The sequence below is a fragment of the Acipenser ruthenus genome, chromosome 8 (genome assembly GCF_902713425.1).
Source record: "Acipenser ruthenus chromosome 8, fAciRut3.2 maternal haplotype, whole genome shotgun sequence".
NCBI lineage: Eukaryota > Metazoa > Chordata > Actinopteri > Acipenseriformes > Acipenseridae > Acipenser > Acipenser ruthenus.
Window position 1 is genome coordinate 17485915 of NC_081196.1, and position 18356 is coordinate 17504270.

Below are 18356 nucleotides of genomic sequence, written 5' to 3' on the forward strand. Positions count from 1 at the left end.
CATAGAAACATGTAACATGGCCTGGATCAGCCGAAGTGTCTTTATAGAAATAAGAGCCAGCGCCATCCAGTGATCTGCCACTTTGGATTAGGTTTCATTGTGTGTTTTGGTGGCAATGCACTGCTGTGCATTAGCTGGTGCTTACTAATATAAAGACACATTAGCTGATCTCGTCTACTTTACATGGAAGCAAATAGAACCGAATAGCAGCACAAACTTATCAAAAGGTGCAATTTGAACCACTCAGATGTAAACGTCATAAAAAGTAAGGGGCAGTAAAATAATATTTAGAAAAATTACGCTCAATCTAGGAGGCTGCCATGACCGCAAATACAGCTATGAGGACACCGAGGTCAATGCTGATGCTCATGTAAAAATTCTGATAAAGCACGAAAGGCTCCTTGATTCTCTGTTGGTTTGCCGTGTAACATAGATTTGGAGGTTGAACAGTAAATACCAAGTGGTCATATAAATACTGCCAACTACAGCTTGAAACTGAAGTTTGACCTCGGTAGAATTTCAGCGCTGGTTCCTGGCGCTGCCATTGTTTTTCCATTTTTGTATTATTATTAACCAGTCACCAAGGGGCTGAGATTTTGTAGCAAGGGTTAAAAGTGGGTAAGTACAGTATTTCATAAAACATCTGAAACGCTGCAAGGAGGTTTCGCTTTGACTATTCAACCTACCGCACCTTTGTTGCAATACCTGGTAACGCCCCATGATTTTGGTCTGAAGAAACTGATGTGGATTACCTAACTTTGGGAAAAGTTTTAAGTTTTCACCTGTAGGAGTGACGACACTCTCTTATCGTACTGCAAATCTGCCAGTCAGGTATACCGATTGAATAATATTTACATAAATCATCTTAAAACACCGCGCTTACAAACAAACGTTTATTCGGATTCAAACGAATCTGACAAAGCTGAAACTGGACAGCATTCCATATCACTTTCAACAGTATCCTATTTGTTTTTACAGTAGTGTACTCCATAACTTCCGTGTTTTTCCTCCGAGAAACTACAACTAGTTGTAGCTTTACTATTATAAAAAGTACATAGAAAATTAACGTGATGACTACAGAAAACACCATCAACGGGATTGCTCTCATCGAAATTAAAGAAATGGAGGAAGCCACCGAAAACAGCCACATTATGGATGTTATCACCCATAATGAACAGGTAAGCAGGCTACCACGTTTTATTATTATTTTTTTAATCTACCAAATTACTCATAAATTAGAGATTTCAGTTACACATGTTTGTAGTAACTTTGTTTTTGGTGGAACATAAAACAAAACTTCTTAAGTCAAGATGATAGTCACCGTTCACGTATGCAAAACATAGTTGGTGCTGCTGCGTTGAATTTGCTGTCTTTTTGTCCGACTGACTCGTTCCAAACATTACAAACATGTATTGTGCCTGGTTATTCAATATTTGTACTTCAATGACATACCGTACTTGTCTCAGGTTTCAGTGTTACTTTTCTTTTTCCCTTATGTAAAACCGACTGAACTGCATGTGTTAAAATAGACCGGGCTGAACTTAGTTAATTATTCCCGATTCGAGGGCTGAAGTTAGTTACTTATTCCTAATTCGAGGGCTGAAGTTAGTTACTTATTCCCAATTCGAGGGCTGAAGTTGGTTATTTTTTCCCGATTCTAAACTGAAGTTAGTCACTTAATCGCACAGTTACGTATTGAGTATCAGCGCACATTCTAAGGTGGGAAATCACACAGATAGTCTGGATGTGCCACCTTAATTTGGGGTATCATTTTAAAACCTAAAGATTTATCTTCAAAATAAAGTAGATCACAGAGCGGCACGAGCAGGCATTTACAGGTTATGTCATGAAATATACACACACCCTTCTTTTCCTACATATTAGTGCACATTGTGAGGGCTTTACCACCTCAAGCTGGGTGTGATGTTGAAGGTTAAGCAATTGTCTTGCGAATAGTGTATGGTGCATAGTGGCATGTACAGTACTAGAAGTACTATTTAGTGTGAGAATTAGAGCATTTATTATGAATTGTAAGAAAAAAAGGCATTGTTTGATAGCAGATGTTTAATTAAAGTCACATGTTGTTTTGAACTAAGCAACAAATACAGTATGTGAAATATACTCATTTATAATAAACATTTAAAGGTACACAATCATTCAACTGTTATCAAGCAGTAACCTGGTACATGCAATGTGCCACATTCCTGGAAATTAAATGTGTTGTACTCGCACCAGTATGTAAATTACATTACACATTGTATATTTTATTTTGTGATTTTTTTTTTCAATTATCTGGAAGTCTTCCTTTTGGCCAGCATATACAATCCAATTACTCTTCCTTCGTATCACAGAGATAAAGTGGTTTCCACTGTTGACCGTTGCTCCCAAAAATGTATACCTAAAATAAAATACATTGTTTGTGTGTGTGTGAAGTACATTAAAAAATAAATAATAATAATTGTTGTAGACACTAATGGAGAGTAGAAGAAATGAAACAAACATTTGTACAAAGATTAAAAAGAACTAGTAAAAAAAATAATATTGAACAAAAATCATAAATGAAAGTTCAAATAACACAATCTATTCATAAGTCAGTGTTTCGAAGAGCTTAGATGTCAGTCTTTTTAATTTTATTTTGTTTCAAAGTATTACTGTTGACGATCCTAGCACAGAAAAAATACATAAATAAAACATAAACAATTGTCAAAAGTCCTTTTATAGTGTGATGCAGTGAGATTCCAAAATTATTATTTTTGTATTTATTAAATATTTACTGCCCAAACAACTTCTGATATGAGCCTGAAAAGTCCACATTAGTGTATACTGACCTTAATGTAATATATAATATACTGTATATATACACACACGTGTGTGTGTGTGTGTGTGTGTGTGTGTGTTGCACTCAGACTCCGGATTCGGTCAACCACCGAAAAAATAACCGTTTCACGATGAGCATTTACAGATGATCAGAGAACGAAATGAAAGGTTATTTCGGTCGTTGAGCAAATTATTTTGGTGAAATGGAAAATATCAAACAAGCAAAGAACGAAACAGAAAAGAGAAAACTTCTTCGGTCTTTGAGTAAAGCGATATAATCAAATTGCGACATGTGCTTTGAGCAAATGCACGTACCAGAACAGATTTTGAAGACGCTGCTCAATCTGTGATTTTACATTTGTCTCTGTCTCTGCTGTCTTTTACTGTTTTGTTCTTTGCTTGTTTGATATTTTCCATTTCGGAATTTGAGCAAAGTTATTGCGTTGGCTCACGAAGGGCCGTCAAGCATTTTGTCTCGCTCAACCCGTTTTAAAACTGTAGACCCACATCCTGAGGTGGGTTGCTGGGACCGAAGGTACGACCCAGGTAGGTGGTTTCACACTACGTGGGATTGTGACCCGGATAGGCGTGCCAGTGTGAAAGGGGCTTTAGTGGTTTATTTCACTTTTTTTAAGGAAATGTATAGTGCTGGTTTTAACACTGTAAAACTAGGTAAGAAAATACAATTTAAAACAATTCATGACAATAGATATATCTATTTTTAAGGAGCATGTTATTTTGTCACTCCTGAAAGTAGCTTATTAAACCAAGTAATGGTACTTATTTTAAGTAGTACATTTGTTGCAGACTTTACAGAGTGGGTGAGTTGGGTTTCTTAACCTCTTAAATGCTAGATTTTTATTTATGTATCACTTGCTTTGTTTATTTCGCATGCCATATTTTCAGAAAGGAGATATCCACAAAAGGTTGAATTGAACATTTCTTTATTGCATTTGACAGATGGCCATGCCCATGAGGAGCGTAATATATTTTGGCCCATGGCCTTGTCCATTGGAGCTCTATAGCCGCTCCATGTGCTGGCTGAACTGTGATGTAACGATCACTGACAGCTATAGCCAGCGGGCAGGACAAGAGGCACCCTGGACAAGGCGCGCTGCAAGGTGGAGGCAGGGGAGGAGCAGGACCAAACAAAGAAACGACAAGGAGGCGTAGACTAGGGCAAAATTCATCACCCGCTTTCCCCTGCAGTCTACTAGAGATTTATTAACAATGATTACCATGGTTCCCCATTTCTGAAAATAACCATGCAGTGTACCGAAATGTATTTCACAAGCTTGTATAATATACATATTTGTTTTCTCTAAATACATGTTTAAAGGTATTTCATCCTTTAATAGAATAGTCCCATCGCAGAACAGTCAGGATAAAAGTGAGGGGTCATTGAGTGAAGTTCAGACAGTGCAGCCTGAGCCCAGTCAAGATACTTCTTCCAAATCAGTAGCAGAGGATGAGAATAGTAAATATGTTGAAATGGAAGAAAATGCTTATCTAGCTTGTGAGTTAATTGAGGATATTACAGTCAGGTGGAGAGGGGATGGAGATTTTTGCAGGTAATTTCTGAAAATGTTTCTGTAAAATTAATCGCACTCCAAACTTGCAATGAACTCGAAATCGGCCTATTAAGAGCCGTGATGTTTCACCTCAATCACATAGAACCACTGTGATGCAGTTATCAGACATACAAATGAAATAACAGAAAGAATAACCTACCTTACCTGATGTTTAGATCCCCAAGTCCATTCTCCTGCTTTTCATTGCAAACTTGTCGAGTACTTCATCAGGTGAAACAACAATGTGTTTCTGGTGTTGGATTTAATTCGAGCAAGTCATGAGAAACTTCTTTCTTCGAGCAAGTCGTGGGAAACTTCTGGCACTACACATTCTGGTGTTAGGTATCTCTTTACTCAGTTTGAACTTAAGTTGATATACTGAACAAACTGAAGCAGAAGTACATTTGGTAAACTTATATAATTAAGCATGCGAGAGATCTATCCATCTCTGGAACGGCAATTCTTTATTCAGGTACACACACAGCAGTGAGGGCAAGCTTCCCCACACTCTCCGGCCCGAGAGGGCTCCCCTTAAATAACACTGCCAACTTTAAAACAGCATTGTAGCATTGTTTAAACGTTTCCCTTCCCTTGTTTCAGTCAAGGTGCATCCCTTGAATCCCCTGAGTCCTCTGCCAAGGGGTCACCTCTGGTACAGAGACTTAACTAGGGAAATTGACCAATGAGAAGCAAACATATGTGATGCGTAGTTTAAAGACTCGGCTGTCTAATTTGTATCACAGTATATGGTACGACGAAATGACAAATGGCTAGATAGAGTATTAGTTAAATGTTTAGTAAAATGTGGAGTTTTTGGAACATTGAATAAACATCAGTTAATGAAACAAATAGAGATGTAAGAGTCTTTGCGATGTATTTAAATGGCGGAAATAATTTTGAATAAGCAATATATCGTGAATAATTTGGTGTAATAATTATGTAAAAAGTGCTTGGTAGAGTCATATAGCTTAATAATATAAATTTCCCCAGAAGATAATTTAGTAATAATATTAAAAATGTAAGATACAGGGATCGTCGTTGGGGTGAGGTAGAGGTGCATCAATATATTTTCATAAGTGAAAAGCCAGCTCTCTGTGCTTCTTTAGGATAGCGTGAGACAGTGTGTAACTGCGTATGGCTTTGCTTACTTAAAAACAGATTAAAACACATTTAAACACTGCGCTATATATGATTGCAAATATATTACAGTAAAAAAACAGTATTGAAACACAAGAGTATCACAGTAGCAGACATCACTCACAAAAGAAAAAGAAGAGAAAAAGACTGCCAAGACCACCTAATATACAGTATGCTAGAAAAACACTGCAACACATTGTGTTTTAAACAACTATAAAGGAAAAAGTCATTTATAGTTGTTTGTGGCAGTGACAACACTCTCTTTGAGGCAGCCTTGTGATGCGAGTTTCACAGCAGCAAAAGAGTTCCATGGGAACAGTCTGGCTGGGATTCTGTCCACAATAACACTTTCCCAGCATTTCCTCTGCCTCTCCAGGAGTTGGGATTGGAGTATGATGTTGAACAGTCTCTTCATCAATGAAGTCATTGTTGTTCTTTATGGCTGGCTGTGTAACAGAATTCACAATGTCGTCTTCAGTTAAATAAGCAGTGCCATTTAAATTATCCCTTAGATACAAGATTTTCACTGTCCTGAGGTGGATCCCTATCATCATCATAAGTTTCTGTTTCATCTGCATTATAAACTTGCTCCAAAGTTAGCTTGTTTTCTAACATAACTAAGTTTTTTACAGAAAAAACAATTCCCAACCTCTTTGTTGAATTGCAATTAAGCAAAGAGGAGAAGAATGCGAGAAGAATGCGCCTCTCTTACAACTCTGCAGGCCATGTTTGTCTTTCGAGTGTACTGACTGATGCAACGTCATGACGAAAACCATTAACCCCGTGCCTGGCTCTGCTCCTCTCCGAGACAGATTCAAATGTCTTGAGGACAGTTTCACGCTTTGGTTCTCCCTTGGCTCGACAAATAGCGCAATTCAATAGACGGCAAACTTGACGTAAGTGCTCTGTCGTTTGACGTACCTGCGTATGCCCTGGAGCTGAAGTGGTTAAATAAAAGCTGTGACTTAACAACACCACCACCACATAATTAAAGATAACTATGATATTGTATTGCCATGCCAAGTTGCTCTTTAAAGTCTTATCAATCAACTGTGTGATTTTAGGAAAACGTGAACAATGGGAATGAGGAAACGGAGGAAGCCACTGAAATCAACCAGTTATGTCCGATGAGAGATGAGAATTCTCCAAATGAACAGGTAAGCATTAATTATCGACATGTAACAATCCACAAACCCCCCAGATACAGGTTTTAGCAATTGCTACTTTTAATGTCCACAGAAACTGAATATTAGAAATACTGGACTACAACCAGGTTAATCCAGTTGCTATGCAACTAAACCTAAATTACATTTTATTGAAAAATGCTAAATTTGAGTTCAACAAGTCTGTCTTGCACCTGAGTTATTAATGAAAGACATTTCCAAACAGTGTTGTATTGTGGCTAAAGCAAATTGTTTTGTAAAGATAAAAACTTTCCAGGGCAATGCACTGCAGTTGCTAGAAGTTTTATAAAGTATTGATTATTTATTTGATCTTTTTCTTTATCAATCTCAAGAATGATAAAACCACAAGCCTATATAGAACATTCATCTTTGCTGCTGTCTTGTCTGCCATCTTTTGGCTGACAGACCAAAATTTCTTGCAAAAATATCTCCTAAATAGTAAACTGATACATTATGGTAACTACTGCAGTGGTTCCCAACCTTGGTCCTGGGGACCCCATGTGTCTTCTGATTTTCATTTCAAGTTACCGATACTTGTTAGAGCTAACTTGAAATCTGCAACCATTTAAGAGCTGGAAACAAATAAAAAGGTCTAATTAAGCAAATTAGTTCAATTAAGGGCTTAGTTATATATCGTGGAATTCGTTTTTTTATTACACCAAAGACATACAAATAGCCTAAAAAGGGCCTAATAAAACCTGCATAACTCATATTGCTATTACCATCATTATTATCTCCTGCAAAGGGGAAACACAGTGGTACATATGCCACACATGTTTGCATACATCAGTGGGACTGCTTATCCAATTGTCATGAAACTTGTATTCTATACTATTCTGTAATATTGATAAGTGTCATAGTCATCAACTTTTTATTCAAACTGACAGCTCTAATTTTGATATTATTTTATTTGACTAAGGTACATTTGTTTTTACCGTGAACCCCTAAACATAAATATAGTCAAATCTCATTCTCCTATAGGCTGTTTGTTTTTTATTCAAATTAGATTTTGGAAAGTTTAAAATAAAACAGCTGACCTTTTGACTTTTGAGAAAGGTTCTCATCTTTTTGCTGTAGCACAGTGGTGGTGTACTGAAATAGCGGTCTACATATACTTGTTGGTTTGGGTTTCATTTCCTGTATAATCACATTTGAACGTGCAATATTACATGTTGTTCAGACATGAAAAAATGTGTAATAAACACAGCATTTCACTTATACATAAGGTGCTGTGTTGCATTTGTTTAGTCAACTGTCTTGCACATTCTAAACTGTTCACCAAACAACAAATATTCCAAACGATAATCAAGCCTGGTTTGCTGTGGTACTGTAGGACTAGAGGGTCATTTGGGTGTACATGTAGTTGAATGACATGCTTTACTGTGGATGTCAGGGGCAGATTAAATATTAATTATATAACAACCTGTCACTGCTCCCCCATTGTTTTCTATGGTCAGCCATTCTGTTTTTACTCAATAATGAAAAAGACATGACTGTAATTACATGACTGGAAATAAGACTCCTGCATAGCAGTTTCACCCATTCCAAGTTTTAATATGAGCTTGATTAACCACACCGTATAGGTAACAAGCTCATGTGTGTCATTTAAGTCATAGTGAAAACAGGACTGAATCAAACTGCTATGGAATGGGAGTCTTTCCATCCCTGTAATTAACACCTGTTCCAATACCAGGAGTTCCACTATTACCTTGCAATGCCACAGCAATTTCATTATCCACTAAAAGGAGGGCCTGCTGAGTTACATAGCAATTCTGTTTACTGATGTGTCTTTCTCGATCAGCCCACCAGTTTGCTTATTGGCACAGAAGGGTTCCATTTGCATTTCAAATGAATGTAAAGTGTTAGAGCAACTCATTCGTGTAACCAGTATTACCCTTTAACACACTGTACCACCAGAAATGATAGAAACACCTATGCAAATCTAGCATTTGTTTGCTTATCATCGTTTTATATTTTGCTTTTAAAATGAGGTATTTACAAATCATGGTGACCAATATTAAAGTTCCAGCAGATGTAGTGTCTTTCCAGTGCATTTTTTTACAGCCCTTTCTAATTCAAGGGTTTTGTCTAAGTGTATGAATAATTAGAGTTGTGTTTCCTGCTCTCCAGAATGAAACAAACAGAGGAAAGCAAAGGTGCCGCTACAGGAGTAGATATGTCTTCTGGAAATGCAAGCTGTGGATGTGCATTTTATCCGTTTTTATACTGTTGGCTATAGCAACTGTAATCGGTCTGGTTCTCTATTCAGGTAAAATAAAATGTATTACAAAAATGAAATACTTTATTTTCTTGTTTGTATCTTTAGAACTAGTCATGTCTCTGGATGTGTAGTGTTAAAATGTGGATTGTTAATATAATAATCCAATTCTAATTTGCTTAATTTACAACCATAAATTACCAATGTACTTCCCAGTGTTATTGGAGAGGTTATTCCTGTTTTTAGAGTGACGTGTTTTTCCTGATGTTGTTTTATGGGAGCTTGTTTAAAGTAGAGCTCTAAGTTTGGGTTGTCTGAGGGTCTTTTCTAACTGGTTTTATTCTCTATATTGCAGTGGTGTATGTGGATGAAGATGAAAAGATAGATAAAACACTGTATGTTGTTTCTCGATATTATAATGGCACTCTAAGAATAGTAAACCAAGAATTTACACCAGAATTGCTTTTACCCAAATCCCAGAAGTCTGAATTCTTATCAGGGCAGCTAAAGGACATGGTAAGATATATTCTGCTATTCTCAAGTTCGTATCCTATCCCAGGTCTTGTCCAGTCTATGTTCTCTGAAACTGCATGGCCAGTTAATTCCGTGGTACTGATAGCTTTAATGTTATATTTACAGCTGTTGCAGGTAATTCTTATTGTTTTTCAGCTTTCAAGATTATACAGTTCGTCTCCTGCTTTGGGCCGCTACTTTGTTAATGCAGGGTTAAACTCCTTCAGGTAAGGGATAATATACATCAGCACACCCTCACACTAAATGTCATTAGCACGTCCTCACACTAAAAAGGGTTTGAGCATTACGATAAGAATAATGGAACTATATGAACAACTCATAGGACAGACAGTGTGATTAACTCAATAGTAACCCTTGTGAAAAGAGTCAAACAGATGCAGGTGAGATTTATTCATGCAGTGAAGTAAGTAATGCATGGTTATCATGTGTGATGAGCTTGCATTACTGTATATAGGTAGTGTGGCTAAGGTATAATACACCTAAACAAGGGCAGTTCTGAAACTGGGTGCTATATGTTAAATATAAATAATTGATGCACCAGGTTTGTATGTATGATTTTCTTTTATAAGTGATGGGTAATGCTTCATGGTAAAGTTTTGTCTGGTGGATGCAGTGACATTTAAATGAGTGGTCTCACTTAAGCAGTGAAACTTGTGAAATGCAGAAGGAATCTAAGATTCATTAAAAATAACAAGTATGGTCACCACCACTGTAAATTCTAAATTAGAGCCATCGGTATGATGAAGTAAATCAACAGTATGTACAGAGTAGTATAGGATAAGAAATGGCAATGAAATATTGATCACAATTTGATCAATGGTTCTCTAGATACTGTATATGCAAGTGTGATGTACATATGAATGGCTGTATGGACAGACACCTCCACATATCCCAGAATGTGATACTCTCAGGAACTCATGCTAAACAAATCGTAATGCCATGTTTTATGACAATTGGATAAGCAGATCTCCAGCTAGATAGAAATGTAAGTGTGAAATACAGATACCTTTATCAAAACAATGTTAACACCAATGAAAGAAATGTGAAGTGTGACATACTGTAAGTACATATGACCACATCTGCTGCAGAAGACAAACGTGTATTATCTAAAACAGAAACTGATAGTATTACTGTCAATTATTGGTAACCTAACAAGATTAAACATTAACAAAGGCAATAAATCCTGAACACATCCTGAACACTTTTCACCTGCAGTTTGATCAGCTGTTCATGGATAGGACTGTATGTTCAGGAACTTATTGTAATATTTGTAATGAATTCAGAAGGTCTGATTCATAAAGTTCTGAAAGCTATTGCAATTTCCAAAGTGCCAAAGTGTTTCAAAATCAGGGATTCTTCTTGTTAAGCAGTGGTTAAATGGCACTGTTGAAATATGTTACATGGCAGTTTGCATTCAAGCTGTATCCATGGCCACTGAAAGCAAATTAGTTTTGAATAATGCCTAAAGTTATATTCAGCATAATAAGAAATTTCAGATGGAATAGTTCAAAACGGGAGTAGGCTTCAGGCATGCTTATAAGAATAACTCTAAAGTGAATATAAACAACAAATATTTAACAAAGGACATTTTCATGGGCCTGGTTCTTTTTTATATAAAAAACATAAAACCTTTATATGTATACTAAAGTAGTATGCATTGCTTTAATGCAAAGGCTGTGTGGTCCAGTGGTTAAAGAAAAGGGCTTGTAACCAGGAGGTCCCTGGTTCAAATCCCACCTCAGCCACTGACTCATTGTGTGACCCTGAGCAAGTCACTTAACCTCCTTGTGCTCCGTCTTTCAGGTGAGACGTAATTGTAAGTGACTCTGCACCTGATGCATAGTTCACACACCCTAGTCTCTGTAAGTCGCCTTGGATAAAGGCGTCTGCTAAATAAACAAATAATAATAATAATAACTGCAGAACTCTGCTAGTACAGGGAGTGTGTTCTAAAACCATTACTGCCATATCTTTTATGAAGCATGTTTTCAATATTTAATCTTGAGTATGAAAAAAGAGTGAGATTTTAGCATTGTTAGGAGTGGGTCAAAGGGAGTCTCATTAGTCACGCAACTCAGAATTCCCATTTGCTTGTACCAATTTACTTCCTACCATTTTAACATTATTTACATAAAGCAGCACAATTAATGTATTGTTAACAGCAAGCGTACAAACCTGTTAAAGATTGTTAATTGTTGTTTGTTAATATAATAAATTATTTATGAATAGAAAAGCTTTATACTTTATTGCAAAAGTGTAGTTTTTCAGAACTGGTTACAGTTGCAAGCTGTATCCATGACCACTGAAGTCAAATTACAGTTTTGAATAATGCCTAAAGTTATAATCGGCATAAAAACAAAAATTAAGCAACCATTGGTTTCACATATCTTAATGTAATATAAATAACTTCAAAGTAATTTTAGTTTTAATTGAATAAACTGCAAACATCATTCATAATTCTGGTTCTTTTTATTATTTTCTGTATAATAAAAGAAGTTAGACATATGCAAAGCTTTATTACAAACTGATAAATTTTACAGCAGATATTAGACTCCAACTTTACAGCAAGTTAAAGCTGCTAAGATCATTGAAATGGAGTATATTTATTTAGACAATTAGGGTCTGTTCCTTTAAGAGAATCCCAACACAGTTGTCCAGGTGCACTAATTAAGGTGAGCTGCTGGGACACAGGGGTTACATTTTGTGGTGAGAGTGGAAAGTGGGGTTGTGGCTCTAAATAACCATGACTTTTATACTCTAAGAATTTAATTCATACCTGTTAAGCCATTCGTGTATCTCAATCACAACTGAGAAACGTGTTAATAGTAACATTGATTTAATTTACATATTTTTGTTTTTTTCTGTGAAACTACTAAATGGGCTTTTAAAATCGACCAAGCCTTAATTAGTAATTTACAAGCAGACCGTACAAACGAGATTGCAACATTTTAATAAGCGACTAATCTTTATTTAAGCTATAATGAAAAAGAAAGCATGCTGGACACATAACGATTGTAAAAATATTACAATCGTTACATGTAACTGTATTTACATTACTAAAGATGAGTACTACTGCTTTTAAATGAAAAAGAAAGACTTAGGATTTAAAAGCCCATTTAGTTGTTTCACAGAAAAAGAAAATCATCAATTAAATCAGTTGTACACGTTTCTCAGTTGTGATTGAGATACACAAATGGCTTAACAGGTATCAATTACATTCTTAAAGTAGATTACATTATAAAAGTCAGGGTGAAACACCGAAAATCAAAAGCCTAATTATAATTTAAACCTGTGATTCAAGCATTCTTAAAAAAGGCCTCTATCAAAAGGGACCATCTACCAGGAAAATGAATTGGCTCTAAATATAGCAGGAATATAGATTTCTCGGACTAAGGCGCAGGGATCAAAACACAGGAGGAGGCCTGTCCAAGTTCACTTGGATTAAAATCCCTTTTGGGGTGATAATGATAAGGTTGGATTTGTTTTTGGGGAGTCATTGAGTAAAGTCATACTTTTTTGTAGTTGTTAGTATTTCCCTTTATGGTTTTGTGAGAGTCGTGTCTGTTTATTATTTGTGCATTTGAGGACTGGGAAGGGATGAATTCAATGTACCTGTTGGACTTGACCAGCATGACACAAAGAGCAAACCGACCCCAGTCGGATTATTTGTTTGAACATCATCCGTTACAAGGTTTTGAAAATGAAAAAAAGATATATAATATACATGTGTAATCTTGAGATTAATGAGCACACTTAAAAAAAAAAAAAAAAAAAAAAAAAAAAGCATTGGTAATTATTGATTTCTTTTTACAGCAATGGCAGTGTGACTGCATATTACTGGCTGAAGTTTGAAATCCCATCAGAGCACAGTAAACTGATAAAGTACACCCTCAGTGAAGAGGTCCTAGTTAACGTTTTCCGACAACATTTATACGACCAGGAATTAGAAGAGAACAGAAACTTACATATTGATCCATCATCTCTGTCGCTACAAGGTAAGCATTTTTATTACTAGAATGGCTCACTTAGTTATATCAATTGTGAATAATGTATTGTTAATTTAGTGTAACTAAATGTCCTTAGTTTCCATTGTTATGAGTCTACCGAGTCACTCATAATGAGGATACTGTGCAGATTAATTGGGGCAACACAATTAACCATTTTGTCAGACCAATAACACCTACTTATAACATTTATAATAGTTTCGTTCCAGGACTGCTGACAAGATGAGCTTTTATTACATTTCTTTAACTACAATTAATTATTAACCTTTTCTGGCCTTTGAAAAGGTTTTCTTTTTCTTGGAAAATTGCTTCCTTAAACAAACCGCTTTTTAGAGCTGCACTTGCTAGGGAGGTATGATTAAAAACCTCTCTTGTGTGATGCTGCTGCACCTCAGTCATGGATTCTGAGCCTTGCTAGGGAGGTATGATTAAAAACCTCTCTTGTGTGCAAAGTTGCCGGTTCACACTCAGAATCCACCCAAATGAGCTACTCTTAGAAAGAGCTGTTGCAATGTGTGGTTCTCTGTGTGAAAAACAACATCAAACTGTTAAGAAAAAAAAGTAATCGACTATATTTTGTCTATTTTATAGTTGCTGATGGAAAAGGTGTTACATCTTAGAACCAGGTATGGAGAATCAATTTGGTTTTGTTTGCTTATTTAATCCAAAAAGAACCATAGAAACGTTAATAGCCGCACAAGTCAATGTAGAAATGCAGAAAAGTATTTTGCCTATAGACTATGGAATGTCAACAAATGCCCCCCGCCCATGAGTTTAATGATGCAGGGGTGAATATTTCAAGGGAGGCAGCCTATATGTAAATATCACAACATGCATTACCTGTATGGTTCATTAATTCCCGTAATCCGTTTCCTCCACATCACAGGTTTGTATTGCCTTTTTGCCAAAATAATAGGGGTTTCAAGTCAAACAAGAACCCATCTAATGGATCTGAATAAAATAAAATAAAAAATGAAAAACACAAGAAATAAGATTTTACTTTAGTTTAGAGATCAACCTTTTCGTGTGTATTCCACTGGATAAATGTGGACTGATCAAATAGTTGATTACAAAGGCCACATACAATGTTTAAGATCATTAAGGATTATGCATGTTTGATATTTGAGAATTGTGTATTTGCCACTTACAGATTCCAATAGGGTAATGATGTATAATCTTCTGTGTAATATGTAAGTGCATGTTTTATGTGTTTTTTCCCCCTCTTTACATGTAGTGACATAGCAAGTGATGGATTCATCTTTGGGAAGCTTCATTGGACTTCGTTTGTTCTTTCTTATTCTACTCACGTTCTAGATTCTTTACAACAGGCAATTTCACAGACTGGTGTGTTGGAGTTTCATTTTGTAAGAGTGATTGCTTAACATAAAATGTACATAAAGTATACATGTCTGATAAGCGTACAGTACACTGTGAAGATGAGGTGCTGGCAAACAGGAATCCAGTTTGACTATTTTTTATATTACTTCTGGGGGACTTAAACCTACAAATGCAACTATGATGTCAGCTTTCTCACTACAAATAATATGAAACCCAAGATAATTCTTACCCATTTAAATGTTTTATTTTTCGATATTTACAAGCACGAGCTTGGTATTTTTCTTTTTAAGTTTTACTTCAAGGCAATTGGTTTTTCTCTTTACATTGCATAACAAGGAAAGCTAATGATTTTGTATTAAATATACCTGGACATGAGCTGTTTTATTTTATTTTGCATAATTATGTATATATTTGAATACATCAACATAATGTCATGTGTTTCCAAACTTTTTTAAATGTCTTTTACAATTTAGTAATTTGTACAAAATGCAAACGTCGATTTATATACTAATGTAGTAATCAACAATAAATGAGAATGGAGAAGAAAAATAAGTGCTTTTGTTTGAATGATTTTAATGAATGTTGTATTATTGCAAAACATGTTCAAATTGTTATTTATATGAAAACAACAAGAACAGAATTCCCCACCCAATTTATTTTTGTGGGCTTATTGTCTAGCAAAGTGGGGGGGAAAGCTACAGTACTTTGAAGGGGTGTGCTAGAGTATATAAAAATGATAACTGGGTAAAAAGGTACTGTTAGAAAACAAGTGGTTGATGTAATGGGGTTATGGTCCGAGCTTACCCCCACCCGCAATCACATTATTTACTCAGGACCACGGAGGTCTTTAACCACGCAGGAAACAGCCTCTTGGTAGTATTCACAGGTATACATATTTATTTTGCACTGGATACTTCACTCAGATTATGAATGACAACTGATGCTCACAGACTAACAGGTTGTAAATACAATGACTGACATTCACATAGACAAACTCATGATGATCCTAATAACCCCCTGCCCCCTCCTAAAGAAAGACATGGCATTAAATAATCCCCAGCCCCGCCTACTCCTAACAGCATTAATTATTTAATAAACATTTGCACCTGGAATAATTTTATACAAAAATAAACTTATTTAATATTCATACTTTTACAATAAACATTCTTATATTTTACATTACATGTTTCTTCTCATGTATTTGTTTAACCTGCATGAATATGAGAACTATTATATTGTTTACTTATTAGTATGATTATTTTTTAGTCCTTAACTATTACCAGTAAAGACTGAGAGTTAGCATTATACTGAACATATGGCTATAACAAACCCTTGTCCATTATGTATAGCTACGGCAACTGCAACAGGGAAGCACCCTAATCTAAATACAGCAATATGCCATCAAATATCAAACACACTTGATCAACAGCATGCACAATACATAATAAACCACGGCTCTATCACCAGTAGAATAAGAATCACAATAATAGCCACAATAACAGGCAGTTCAACAGACAGTTGAAAAAGTAAATACAGCTTAGGCATACTTTGGGCTCCTTCAAGTTTGTTGTTGTGCTTTATTGTAACAGTAATATTTTACTTGGTTCAAATTGCATTAAAGCGTAGTACATTACACCCTAAGTTTACAAATGTAATACTTTATTTAACAAGTCAGTAAACATGTATTTGTTCTCAGAACTGTTAGAGGCCATTCAGACCTCACTGCAGTTTTATCCTGCCTTTCAAAGGCTGAGCCTGTCGTATGGTCCCTTCAGTAAAAATGTGACCCGGATCCTCTGGTGCTGTACCAGACCAGCCCTTGACACTGGCCTGCCCTGTAGGATCTGAGGCATCCTAAAGGATTGATGGGATTTGAAGTTTTATTGATTTTTTGTGTTTGTTTTTATGATATTGTGGGTGCAAGAGGGCACTTCAGTCCCTAGTAATTGAATTTAAGTGAGGTAGATGCAAGTTTTGAAAAGACAGAGGTACAAAAATGTAATGTAAAAATGTTAGACAAATATTTTGATAGTCAAATATCTTTACATTTTGTACTTCTGTGTATCTTGTGATTACATGTTAAAAGGTACAGATGGAGGTGTTGCTCGCATATCAAATTTAGACATCCCTTCTTTAAGCACGGCATAATCACATTTTCTTAATATACAAAGTTAAAATATCCCCAATTTTTCCAACAGTACTAATAAAGTTACTCCATCTTATTTTTAAATATTAAGATTGACTGGTTTTGTACATGGCAGCAATAGTTATATTAAAAATTAAAAAAATACATCATAAGTTCACCTGTTTGCAAGATGCATAAACTTTTGTTTGTTGTTTAACAGTGTACTTTACAATTAAAGTGCCACCTAGTGGTCTTTAGGTGTAATTCAAAAGTAACCAATTGTTTTATAATGTATCGTATTGTACTGGCTCTGCATCAGGGATTTGGAGAACTGCATCAATTCAAAAAGTTGTTTAATGCGATTATATATAGACTGCTAAATTATGGTTAATTTTTATTTATTTATTTGTATTTATGTAAAATACAAATACGCTAGTTTTTCTGTCCCAAACAATACAGTCATCAAAATAATCGTTTTTTTTTTTTTTTTTTTTTTTTTTTAAACAACAGTAAACACCAAACCAGCTTCCATTACCGAGACATTTTCTAGCAACATAGGACTCGGAGGGAAATTGCTCATGAAGTGGTGCAGGCCAGTACAGTGAGTGCTATGAAAATCAACTTTATTACGTTCTCTGAATAGAAGAAACACAATACTAACTTCGACCAAGTTAATACAATAATTTCGGTTTGACATGACCGTCTATCTTACTTAATTCTAAAATTACCGCTACTTAAACTACAGCAGGGCTTCACAAACTTTTTTTTACAGGCCCACCTGTTCAGCTGCATTAGGCACTGTGGACCACTAGCACTCCTTGGGAAAATGTCAAATTAAAAACATTGTATATGTTTAGCTGTAACATTATAAATAAACCTAATCTAAACTGCCCTTTATCCATTTGAATAAATGTCGTGAAAATAATTTTTGAAACACTTTAGTTTTTGTAAATAAAATACATTGCAAAAACTAAAGAGATGTTTAATTAAAAAACATTTAAAACCCCCTTTAAATTAGGTACCTTTGTACCTAATTTGTACCAAGGTACCTTTGTATAATGAAAATGTTATAAATGCAGTTATTTTTTATGTCTCTTATTATTCCCATTCATAAATACCTGAACAGGAATCACTTGAGTAAAACCAGTATAACGTGCATAAAAACATAACTTAAATCCTAATTTCTGAACACTGTGCAACTAAAACGTACAGCCGTTACCTCTCATGCTGAACTGTCATGCACAAAAAGACGAATGTGCACAATACAGAAGGAAACGAGAGCCTTGCATAAGTTACTCAACCAAATACATCTTGCAAAATCACATTCAGTTGGCTTGCAACCCCCCCTTAACCAAAAGAAAACTTCTTAAAATAAATCCATCTGCAGCGAAATATGAATCAGTCAAAAAACGTTTTATTATTATTATC

At 35.4% G+C, this 18356-nt stretch overlaps 1 protein-coding gene across 1 annotated transcript; it reads left to right on the forward strand.

Moving 5' to 3' along the window:
• The first annotated feature begins 417 nt into the window (after positions 1-417).
• Positions 418-15368, forward strand: LOC117405554 (TPA-induced transmembrane protein). The gene is made up of 8 exons (XM_059028652.1): positions 418-1178; positions 6590-6682; positions 8840-8978; positions 9283-9443; positions 9597-9667; positions 13275-13456; positions 14057-14091; positions 14700-15368. Exons 1-7 carry the CDS (start codon positions 1071-1073, stop codon positions 14083-14085), a joined length of 783 nt encoding a protein of 260 aa, XP_058884635.1. The 5' UTR covers positions 418-1070; the 3' UTR covers positions 14086-14091; positions 14700-15368.
• The last annotated feature ends 2988 nt before the right edge of the window (positions 15369-18356 follow it).